The 13,074-nt window shown below is 35.5% G+C and overlaps 1 protein-coding gene across 1 annotated transcript in view; it reads left to right on the forward strand.

Annotated features, from left to right (window-relative positions):
* SdhA (succinate dehydrogenase, subunit A (flavoprotein)) overlaps positions 1-13,074 on the forward strand; it is a 58,498-nt gene that overhangs the window by 13,982 nt on the left and 31,442 nt on the right. The window contains exons 4-7 of the mRNA XM_081755973.1: positions 4,496-4,596; positions 7,995-8,088; positions 9,914-10,106; positions 11,441-11,579. Coding sequence (XP_081612099.1) covers positions 4,496-4,596; positions 7,995-8,088; positions 9,914-10,106; positions 11,441-11,579 — 527 coding nt within the window. The remainder of the gene's footprint in view (positions 1-4,495; positions 4,597-7,994; positions 8,089-9,913; positions 10,107-11,440; positions 11,580-13,074) is intronic.

Below are 13,074 nucleotides of genomic sequence, written 5' to 3' on the forward strand. Positions count from 1 at the left end.
CAAAAATGAATACTTCAGACCGTTAGAAGATAGATGAAAGACAAAGGAAGAGGAAGGCAAATTAGATTTGATATCTAAAATGAATGATAGAAGGAGCTATATTTTAAGAGCAGAGAACGAAATTTTATGTCTCAATCCAGTAGCCAAAACAACGAGTTCAGTTGCCATTTTTGGTGCGCAAATCAAAGGCAAACAGAGTAAAGTCCAAATATCTACCTCCAAACTAAAATTGATCATGGCGACCGGAAATTTCGCATTCTGCTAATAGTATCAAAGAATTTAAAGGCGATGTTTAAACGGTAACAATAATATTACTGGTAGATTGTGTGTGTTATTGCTTTTTACAGGTTCTCACCGACCTAGAAAACCTAGAATAGTCAGGGAATCCAGCTTACTCGTAAAAAGTTCTGGAAAAGTCAGGGAATTTCATGAAACTGAAAAAACTGGATTCAGTCAGAGTATTTTAAGTGCAGATCTTTACTTCTCAGATCCCATTGTTTCAAATCTTTATTTCGCTACAGCAGGTATTTCTTATGTAATCAGAAAAACCTGAAAGAGATTGCAACGCTTGCAACTGGTGCAGTAGCTTAATATTTCCACTCTTAAAATAAATACCAGTAATCAGGGCAAGACTTTCACTGACAATATCCATAAAATTAGTTGCTTTCGTGCTTCGGTTTTTGGAAGGTATAGTTACTATGCCTTTGCATACATTAGACCTAGCGAGTGAGTTTTAGAAATTTCTGAACATTATTGTAGCGAGCTAAGGTCTGGCAAGGTACATGTCTCAAATAGGATATAAATGTGAACCCAATCATATAATTCGAAAATTGTATTTGCTTTTCTTCTTATTACTGTGTTCTTATTATGGCGTTTATTACAATATATTTAATAGCACAGGGTTTTAGAACATTGACCTGCATCTCCATTGAATTGCAATAAAGAAAGAAAAAAAAAAGGAAAAAAAAATAACCTAGTTACTAACTCGCCTTCTTTTGCTGTCGTAGCTGTGTAAACTGAGTATTGAGCTTTTACCTTAACCGGTTATCTGGTAGGAGATATTTTATATAATAAATTAGTTTTGCAAAACTTCTCTGTCTATACATGCACTATAAGTGTGCGTGCATAGTAGATGAGTCGGAAAAAATACAGTTGCTTTTTACATTATATATAGGCCTGGAAATTTGTAAATTGTGACGTGGAAACTTGTGCTCGCCAAATAAGTGGGAATCCTGGTATTAACTTATAATCCTTTCCCTTTTTATATTATGTACGATTGTAAAACTTTTTTGTTAACATCCCCTGTTTCGTAATTCAATAATTGAATGGAGTGAGGAGAAGCCTGACTGTGAGTTAAGACTAGAGATGCAAAAAAGCCGGCTTTTTTGAATCGATGGTTTTTTTCACATAAAAAGCCGGCTTTTTTGGGAAAAAAACGAGAATTTTGGAAATTTTGGCTTTTTTCAACTTCATGATTTTTCTATCTAAATAGCTTTCTTATAGTATATTCTATAGTTAGATAAGAATTCCATGACCTGAATGTGATATTTCGCTCTGAAATTCACCATCAAGATGGATGGAGCACATGTTTTACGAATTAAAGCTAACATGAAGAATGTAGTATTTGAGGGTAATTTTAGAGGCTATTTAACTTTATTTTAACTTTTGAGTTATCGACATCTTTTTTCTTCTCTAGTTTGTCATCCGTGTTTCATTTCTAAGAGCTTTTAGTACTCTAGCTTCTAGCGCAAAAGTTAAACTTGCCCGTTTTTCTATTTATCCGTCAAAGCGTACGTTTTTCAATATATCCGTCAAACCGTACTTCCACATTTCTGTTATACTGTAGCTGTGAAGTGATTTAGCAATAATTTTCCGGACACAACCTTGAATACCAATTTATACAAATAATCAGTAGCGGATTTAGAAAAGTACTTTAGGAGGTTTTTTTTCTGATTGTTTCGTTTCCTAAAAAGTTCTAATTTTATTTGGAAAGTGCTTGAAGTTTATGAGTACAGGCATAACTAATATTTCGTTTTGTTTATATGTGTAGCAATAATCTTCCGGATACAACTTTAAAAATCATTTTATACTGAGAATCAGTGGCGGATTTAGAAAAGTATTTTGGGAAGAGTTTCTTACTAATGTTTAGTTTTTTTAAACATTCGTAATTTTTATTTGACGGGAGCTTAAAGTTTATGAGTAAAGGCATAAATAATAGATATTTCGTTTGTTGCAGACATTCCGTAACTTTGGGGAACGGGCTTCAGTCCGAAAGACCGCCCCCCTAACCTTCGCAAAACCGTCATTGCTGGTAATTAGTAATAATAACGATTTAAAAACAATAAAAAAGGAAGTCGCCCAACTCACAGTACACGCACTAATTCTACATTCACAGATGGAATGAAGAAAAGCTTTGTCAGAATGGTCGAATGCTGGTTGAATCCCGGACTTCCCGATAGAAGCGCAAAAGCTAATCACTCAGTCATGTTTGTTGTGCAGTTGTATTTAGCTTAACTTAAATATATTCCGTAGTCTTTTTTTTTGGGGGGGGGGGGGAAGTTCCGTAATGATATGTTTAATCCCTCTTGTTAAAAATTCAGAAAACTTGAGGATTGGGTAAACTGTGATGGTGGTTCTATAAAACTTAACTGTAGAATTTCAAGAATATACAGAACCAAAAGCTCTAGATGTGCAGCCTTTAAGTGTATCATAAATCTAAGTATTTCTCTTATGTTTTATTTTAATTTTATTTTGTTTCAAAAAGAGGGTATGGAATATTTTGAAGTAAAAATACTACATACTATTTTGCTAGTTATTTGTGTATTTTTTAAAAAGAAGTGTTTACTTTTAGGGTTGGCTGATTTACACCAACTTTTTTTTTTAATAACTGGTTTAAACCACAAAAATAAAAAGAATGAAAAATGCGAATCGTGTGAACTTCATGGTAACGTTTCCAGATATCAAACCACCTGCAATAGTTTTATTTCCCTTGCACATTTTAATCAAGGTGTCCCATGTTCAATTCTCGGTCGAACCACAATCCTTCTTTCATGCGTAACCCAAGTAGCGGTTCGGATGTCAGTTTAAGCGAAAGTCTTCTCCTTGATAACCTCGGTATTTCGTAAGGTTGTTAAGCCTAAATATACGAAACAAACCAAATTGTATATTTCTACATGCCTAAATGCGTGTTGTTTTATAAAGAAGCCAATATTGCTTAAATATATTGATAGAAATTGGCAAAATTTATCGATTGCCTACGTAGCTTCCAACATTAGCTTGGATTGGACTTTCAATGATATCTACGTACTAAATTTGTAATTTAATACCTCAGTTTTAGCGTACTGATTATGGTACGTTGACCTTTAAATTTTACATGCAAAGCAATAACAGGATTTTCCCGTTATTGTCTTACATTTCAAGTAATGACGGGATTTTCCCAATGGCTAGGGCGGGAGATTCTCAACTTAAGAAATTTACTGACCGGACTTCTTTAAGCTTATGGGAGTTCTTCCGGCATAACCCCGCTGTTGCATAATAACATCAAGGCGAAACAAACTTAGGCTATTTCTGTGAATATGTAATGTAAATACATAAAGCAAAAAATCTAAGTCAAAAAAGCCTGGTTTAAACCAAAAAAGCCTGGTTTAAACCAAAAAAGCCTGGTTTAAACCAAAAAAGCCTGGTTTAAACATCCCCCAAAAAACGGGTTTTTGGCATATTCAAAAACAACCACGGTTCTTGCCAATTCTGCTTACTTTTGTATATAGGAGGTTAAAAAATTCTTATTATATGCATTAGTTAATCCTGTGGAATTCATAATGTAAATATGTTGAAGAAAAATTGTTTGAAATATTTTTTCGAAATTCATAGTTTATTTTCGATGTTTTATATTATTATCAGCACCAACCACTAATTAAAGGTTTTTTTGTGTTATAGGGAAGCGATACAAAGTCTGTTTTATCAATTTAAAGCAGTATTTTGAAAAAAGCCCAAAATTTCCGAAGCAAAAAAGCAAAGCAGAAAAAACCGAGTTTTTTTCCAAAAAAGCCGGTTTTTTTCCGAGCCCTTGCATCTCTAGTTAAGACCTAATGAATGAAAATCTCAGTGGTAGAGCGTTCACCTCTAGTGCGATCCTGTCTCGCGCCAAGTGGGCTTTGTGGTAGTCAAACACCGTGTTCGTCTGTTTTCTCGGGGTTTTCTCGTTTCCTCTCACTGTTCATTCCATCATTCCGTTCATTTCTCATCATCACCGTCTCCTTTAGCCTAGCCGACATAACCCGTGGGACGTAAAACTGGAAGATTTCGTTGCATTTCATTTTTGAATGAAAAGCATTTTAGAAGGGGTATCTTTGTTATGTTCGTTGAAGACATTGTATCTAGATTGGTGGTTCCTTCCTAGTCTTGTCGTTGTTTTCTCTTATTTACTCTAGATAAAATTCACTGAAAATCTGCTTTTAAACTTGTGCGATAAAAGTATTTTTTCTCTCCATTATAGGTATGATACAGTGAAGGGATCGGATTGGCTCGGAGATCAAAATGCTATACACTACATGACCAAAGAGGCTCCTAAGGCTGTAATCGAACTGGAAAATTACGGTAAGTTTGTCATATATTCGTATTGGATTACTTATCCAATGCGAAACAGATACAATGAAATCTTTTTAGATAGATCTGCTTTTGACTTTACAGAAGATAGTCTATTTATGTAAGTGACCAACTTACAGGCTACATAATTTTTCATGTGAAATTAATTGGAAATATTAGCAGAGATAGATCAAAGTATAGGGGTTCTTTGTGGCACTGTGGTTACCATTCTCACCGGGAAATTTTCGGTGTGATTCCCGGTCTTGGGAATGTAGAAAACTCCCAACTAACCAACCAAAAGAAGTTTATATTGTAAACAGTGCAATTGACGCTTTACAAGCAGGGAAAATAAGAATTAGGAGAAATAAATAATAAAATAAAATATTGATAAGAGAAAAAGTTGTCTCATGCCATAATGGCATCCAATATGGTTAGACATTAAAATAGCACAGGACCTGATGTTCCTCATTTACTGCTCTGTTTTTAATATGTCCATTTTCTACTTTTTCTCGTTCTTTGATGAAGACGCTTAAAAATACTATTCTATTATTCATATTTAGTAATGGTGTTTTTTAAACTGATTGCTAGTAATGATTTTTTTTTTTTTTTTTTTATGTCCGCTTCTAGAATTCTCAATCTTGAGATCATTACCATTATAAGCTAATACTAGCACATGATTTTTGCAATCGATTCAGCGTCCCAAGAATAGGCTCCATTTTCTCCGTTAACTCTTTCTTCAAACCAGAATTGGTTCAAATTAGTTGTTTCCGGTTTCAAAGTTTATCCCCATAGAACGAAAACGGTAACAGATAACGAGAAGCTATTTTTTGCAAACGATTCAGCGTCTCAAGACAACGTATCATAACTATTCCGAACACGTGAAGTGGTTCAAATTTAATATTACTTCCGGTTTCAATACGAATTTCCATAGAGCAGAAAAATTAAAAAATATCGAGATGTAGTTTTCTGCAGTCGATTCATTGTCCCAAGAATGGGTTCCCTCTTCTTCATTAATCCTCTATTCAAATCAGAAGTGGTTCAAATGAGCCTTTGTCCGGTCTCAGCCATAGAACAAGAATGGTAATAGTGGCAGGCGGGTTTCTGCAATCGATTCATTGTCTCATGAGAGCATATAGTTAAAGTCGCAACACTCTACCAAAATTGGAAATAGTCGAACTTCACTACTATTTCCGATTTCAATACTGATTTCCATAGAGCAACAATAGCGAGATATATTTTTTTTTTTTTTTTTTTTTTTTTGCAATTGACTCGGTGTCTCAAAAACAGGTTTTATCTCCATTAACCCTCTATTCAAACCGGAAGTGGTTCAAATTAACCATTTCCAGTTTTGATATTTATCGCCATTGAACAAAGTGGTATTAGATACGTTTCAGAGTCTCAACATACAATCACAACCTGCAACACTTTACCGAAACCGAAAGTGGTAAATATTTACTTTACTTCCGGTTTCAGTATTGATTTTCATAGAGCAAAAACGGTAAGAGAGATCGAGATGCAGTTTCTTGCAATTGATTCTGCTTCCCAAGAAAGATCTCGCCTTCTCCATTAACATTTTATTGAGATCGAAAGTGGTTCAAATTAATCATTTTCGGTCTCAACACTTCTCGCTATAGAACGAAAACAGATAGCGGTAAGCCATTTCCTGCAATATCGATTCAGTGTCTCGATTCAGAGAGCATACCCTCACAACCCAAACCTCTCTACTAAATCGGAGTACTTGAAATTTACTTCTACCTTCAATGTCAATATTGATTTCCGTAGAGCAAAAACGGTAAGAGATATGAAGATGGATTTTTTTTTTTCAATCTATTCAGTTTCCGAAGAGTAAGTTCTAACTCCTCCCTTAACCATCTGTTCAATCTGGAATTGGTTCTAATTAACGATTTCCAGTTTCAACCTTCATCATCGTAGAACAAAATAGTAAGGCATAGAAGTAATGGAGTAATGGCTTTTTGATATGGATTCAGCGTCTGAGGAACAGGGTCTGTCTTCGATCTTATTGTTACAACCAGTAGTTATAGATGTTTCACCTCAAGTTTGAGTACTGAGTTCTCATAGTTTGGGTGAAACGAAAGTCACTTGTTTCTAAGTTCGGTTCGGTCCGGTTTGATATAATTTCTTCCAATTTTCGTGGAAAAATAGGCCAGACCGGAAAGATCCATATAAATGGTATAACATCTTCCTTTTATGGTCTAACTAATTTTTCTTTTATGGTATAACACTTCATTCTTTCATTAGCTATGCTCATAGCTGATGTGACCATATCTTTTTTTTTTTTTTTTTTTTTTTTTTTTCTCGTCAAGTTCAAGAGTACGATGCGTTACATGGAACTCATTTCAAGGTGGAATGGTGGTACCAGCTACTCAGGATCTGTGTGTACCTCAGCATTCGATGGACAGATAGAAGATGTTCTGATTTCTTCACGTGCAGGCACGAAATACCACAGAAGGAAACCACTTACGGATACATCTCAAAACATCACATTTAGAAGGAATACCATTCAACCAAGATAACGAATGCCGAAAGTTATACAATATCTATTGAGGAAATAACTTTATCATGCCTTCTAAATAGTATGGTATTACATACTCTTCAAATGACTGGCTGGACAACAAGTTAAAAAAAAAACACAGCGTACTCTGGAAAAGCAACGACAGCTGCCGCACGTATCTTCCCGTATACATCCATAAGTTAACAGCACAACAATACTACAAAACGCTGGCTGCCCTTTCAGCGCAGCCATAATATTAAACGTCTGTCGTGAATACAAGTAGCTGCATCTGCAGTAGAAATCAACATATACTATATATCATCTTAAGCGAAGTCAACATCTTGCGTTATTGCTCTGCTACAGCCAGTCGTACCTTAGTATCTGAGTATAAGGAAGTATTAAGGACGTCACACACACATGTATATATGAGACAAATACATTTGGAGGTCGGTAGCTAGGACCGGAGACTAAATTGGAATGCGATATCATGTTTGCCTTATACGTAGTGCATGACTTCGATGTTATAGCTTTTATGTTGTAAATAGGTAACCTAAGTACTTCAGCACATACGCACACTAATTAAACAGACGCTTATCCTCCAAATTATGAAACAGAAAATATCAACTCGAAATATTAACAAAATATCGAAATTGGATAAAACATTAGAGGAAAAGGATGCGGTATTACGAGTAGATAACATGGTCAACTTGGTAAATGGCGTGAACAACTTAAGATCAAACTATCTGTAACAAAGACCAAAATGGTCAGTTACAGTGGTACCAAATATAAAGAAATGCTTCTGATTTCTCTTTGTGTTTACGTGTGACTTAAACACTCAGATTTTGTAACCAGAGTACTTTCTTATCATTAAAATACCTTTTCTTTCCTTGCCTTTTAGGTATGCCATTTAGTCGAACTTCAGATGGTAAAATCTATCAGCGAGCATTTGGTGGTCAGTCATTGAAGTATGGTAAAGGAGGACAGGCTCACAGGTGAAGAGAAACTTGCTTTTAGCTATTATAATGAACTTATATTTTAATTAAGTAATACAGCATAATGAGCTCTTAGTATAGCTTTATAAAATTTATGTAGACTAGTCGTTTCCTCCAAAACTTTGACTCATATGTAATTCGCGTGACATTACAGCTAGCGACATCTATTAGCGTAACTGTAAACTACCATTAGACAAACTGAGGCATCTTGCTTTTGTAGTAAAGATTAGTTGTATCTTTAAAAAAAAATGTTCATGCAATCTGTAACTCTTAAGTGTTTTGAGGTTTACATATTAGTGTTCTGCTACCACAAACGGAGGCATCTTGTATTATAATAGGAATTGCTTAAACTTAATGTTCATTATGAAGATCGAGGTTTTTATGGTGACTGTTAGTATGTACGCGTATATCGTAAAAAGTAAGTGCGTGCACAGAGTACATACAAGAGAAGTGATGCATATTTTTATTCATGTGTTATTTTGGGGCTTGATATGTATGACTTCCAGATAAACATATGATTTTCATTTAATCTGCTTATTTTCAAATATATATATATATATAATCACCATGAAGGACAGAGAACTAAGTAGCAGATACTGAAAATAAAGTAATTATTTCATTGCGTCATTATCCTTAACATATTTGGAAGTGGTTTTTGTGTTCTACCATCATTATTAGTCGGTGAGTCTTCGTGCATCTAGTATTCATGTACCCAGATGTGTGAAAAGTGGCCTCACCGGGTAGAAAGGATTTCGTCGTCAGCATGTAGCTTGTACAGCGATTGCAAATGTTTCATGTTACAGTCGTCGTTTGGTTTGATTTCATTCAAAATCTTGACCATGTTGACGAAATGTGTCACCATCGACGAATAACTTCATAAAGCGTTGACTTGTTCATGACAAGTTCTCGTGGTGCTGATTTATTAACTTCTGGAGACTTCTTTTAGATGTTCTCCGTGCGTTTTCAACCGTTTTCTTCCGAGACGATCATCCTTCACCGCACTGAAGTCACCACTTGTCTGAAACGGAACACACTATTTCTTAATTGTCTTAAACGACAGAGGATCCTCATTTTACGATAACAGAATTTTCCGTTCACGTGAAAGACTGATTTTGTTTCTGTCCATCGTCATATGACTTGTGCTCTCTCCCTCAGAGTCGCATCCATTTCAAACAATGTCGATTATACCTTCACGTGAGCTTTACCTATACGAGTAGGTATGGTTTTGGTGTTTGACTAGGTATATTTTACTTAAATAATTGCCTTTTGTGTAAGATAAAAGAAGTATAGTATCTGATACATAGTTTTATATCTCAAGAACAAATTAGTTACCATAAGCCGTATATAGAAGTGCTTGTTTCCTTTGATAGCCTATATTAATTTTTTAATTCAAGTTTTGTGGTATGTCACCCATTTGTATTTTTTTTTTTTTTTTTTTTTTTTTTTTGAAAACGTAGTTTCTGCTGTTTATAAAATTATTACATTTTTATATCTAGCCTACTATTATCTCGTATTTATTATACTTGTCTTAAATATATACTTTATACTGGAAATAAGATTTTATACATTTCTATACCCTGTATTAAAAGATACATACTTGAAATAGTATTTTATCTACTTTTCTAATCTGTGCTTCAGTTTGAATATTCAATATGATTTCTGGGCCTTACGCATTCATGAGTGAGCAACTACCAATCTAAGATTAAATTATGGTTTTCCAAGGAGTGTGTAAATGAAACGTTTCTGTGGGTTTCTGTGTCGTATATATATATGTCGATATGTTGTCATATCACTTGATGCGAAGAACCTTTTGTCTCATTTGAAGGTGCTGTTGTGTAGCAGACCGTACCGGCCACTCCCTCCTCCACACTTTGTATGGACAGTCGTTGCGGTATGATTGTAATTATTTTGTCGAGTATTTTGCTCTCGATTTACTTATGGAAAACGGCGAGTGTCGAGGGATAATAGCACTCTGTTTGGAAGACGGAACACTGCACAGAATTCGAGCAAAGAACACGGTAAGAGATTGTCTACTTCGCTGATGTCACTTGCGCATGCATTTTTCCTCACACTCAGTGCTAACTTGCTGGAGAGTTTTATTTACACAGAAGTGTTAAAATACCATTCTTATGCCAAGGTTGAAGCTATTAAAATGTTTAAATTTTATCAGTGTGTGCAAGTGTTATTTTATGGTGCTAAAATTTCGTAATATTTTAATGTAAAACATTAAAGTAATAATCACTTTAAAACGACGATTATGTGTCAGTTATGTCACTTAAATTCGTAACAGATCATTTCATTTAGTGGTTTACTGCAACTTTCTGTGGGTTCGAAAACGGTAAGAAAAATAACAAAAACTGTGTAAGCTTGAGAGGATGTTTTCATTAGAGTAAATTGTAAAATAATTGAGAGTAATTTGCAAAAGTGAACTACGAACTTCGGTGACTCAACTACAGTTGTATCTGTGGCCCAGCGTAGCGTAGTCGCTAACGCTCTTGCCTTTGGTGCGAGCGGTCCCAGGCTCAATTCTCGGTGGGGATACTCGGTCGGAAAAGTGTATATAACCTTTTTCAGGTTAGCCATCCTGAGTGAGGTTTTCATGAGTTTTCCTCATTTGCACCAGACCAATGCTGGGATGATACCTAAATAATGGTCCCTGGACGCTTCCATAGTTCCTCATTCTTTTCTTACTCCCGAATTCTCCGAATAGTGGATCGCTTAGGGACATTATCCCTCATACGTGTGTGGTTAACATGGCCATAGATGCCGAAAGTCCAGATATCTAATTCGTAATCCTTATCTTACAGTTGTACAATATAGTCTAAAATAGATGAATAATGAAAGTAAACGATTATAATTAGTGGAATGAGAATGTGGGAAGAAACTGAGTCACGATTTTGTCCACCACAAACTCACGTGGCTTAGAATTGAACCAGAGATCTCTCTCACCAGAGGTGAACGCTGTGTACCTCTGAACCACCTTTCTCCCCTCCCTCTTTAGTAAACAAATCAGTAACCATTACAGTTGTCTGATTACATTTTCTAAACCAGTAGTTCATAATATGGTTTGTATGAAATGTTGATATTTTCAATTTTTTGATTTGTTTGAGTAAATGTTTCAGCAAGTTATTTACAGTTCATTAACATAAAAACATCCCTCTAAATTATCTGTGCTATTCCTATCTTATTCACGCCCCTTTTCGAGCCAGAAAAAAGGAAAGTTCAAATGAGCAACTGAGCATGCCCGGTTCGGATATTTGAATTAATGGATTGATTATATTAACTATAGTATATTTCGTATCTTAACAAGAATATTGTTAATTAATGTGCATTGTACTTCAAATGTTTGTAGATTCTTGCTACAGGCGGATACGGAAGAGCTTATTTCTCATGCACATCTGCTCACACTTGCACAGGAGATGGTACAGCTATGGTTACCCGCGCTGGATTGCCGTGCCAAGATTTGGAGTTCGTGCAGTTTCATCCGACAGGTACGTTAAGGACAAGCTTTCAGCGAGCAGATTTTTAGGGCACATATTTATAAGAAAAGTAGCTTATCTTGTGCCTCCGTGTTTATTGCTTTAATTATTTCCTTAAAAGTAAGGATCGCTGACACTAATAAAAATGGTGCTGATGACGTTCCCAGGGGGGAAGGAAATATTAAAGTAATAAATACAAAAAAAAAAAAAAAAAAAAAGAAATGAAATCCTTGAGTTTAACGTCCCACGATTATGTTATTTACGCTAAGGGAGATAATGATTAAAGCAAGTGAATGATAATGAAAGAATTGGCGGAATGATAATGTAGGGAAAACGGGAATACCCCGAGAAAACCCACGGGCACGATGTTATTCACCACAAACTGACTTGGCCAGGAATCGAACTAGGGACCCCACGCACCAGATGTAAGTGCTCTACCACTGAGCCACCGTGCCCTCCTTAGTGATAAATACAGAAGCACAACGTATGCCACATTTCTTAGATGGTAATGCCTTGTTCATAATAAGATTCGATTTATGCTAAATCTTTGAAATCTTCCTGATTTTGAAGAAAAAATATAGTTTTAATTTTATATTTCTGTAAGCTTTGTATGTTCCCTAAAGAAAAAAAACTGAAATTTTAATTTTGCTTTGACTTAAGTTTAGCATCCCTTTCAGCAGCGAGGCTATATGAGACGTGAACCTACAGCTTAACGTGGAATCCGAACCATATGAGCTCTCGCCCGGAGTCGAACTCGGGTCTTCCACATCCAAGGCGCGTACTAACCGTTTAGCCACGAGAGCTCTGAATGAATAATAATAATAATAATAATAATAATAATAATAATAATAATAATAATAATAATAAAGTTTTATGTTTTTAGACATGTACAAAGCCTGCAGAAATCTGGGTGTGCAGTTAATAGCGTTGTAATAGTCGGGCACATCTGCATTACATGAAAGGTCGTGGAAACAAGTTAGTTAATTTTGTAGCATTTGGTAAGTGCGAAGCTTGTCCGTAAAATAGGGTTACAACCACTGTAGGATGACAGGGAATATTTTCGTCTTTAAGGCTTTCACTAGCAACCTTCTATTTTCCTCTCCCATCTGTTGCTCGTTGCTACAGGGAGTCTAGCGCAAGTAACACGTGTTTACATTGGTTGCGCCGATTCTCAGAATACCGCCATATTTGGAGTGTGCTCCGTCATACATTTCCTCCAAGCACAAGTTTAGGCCTAACGGATGTTTACAAAGCACTTGTTCTCGCTTATAGATACATTTTGCTGGATAACACTCCCACGATGATATAGAGATCAAGAACGAAGTTAAGTTGAAATGTTCCAGCAGCCGGCGCTATAATACTATGACTGTGGGATACAGAAGCTAGACTCCGAATCCAAGTATTTGCGCAATTACGTCGAAAAATAACTCTTGTATCGCTAAAAATGTCGTTGTAGATATTTTGTCAAATACACAGCTTCTGAATGAATACTAGCCGTTGTAACATT

The sequence above is a fragment of the Thermobia domestica genome, chromosome 4 (assembly GCF_964235325.1).
Source record: "Thermobia domestica chromosome 4, izTheDome1.hap1.1, whole genome shotgun sequence".
NCBI classification, from domain to species: domain Eukaryota; kingdom Metazoa; phylum Arthropoda; class Insecta; order Zygentoma; family Lepismatidae; genus Thermobia; species Thermobia domestica.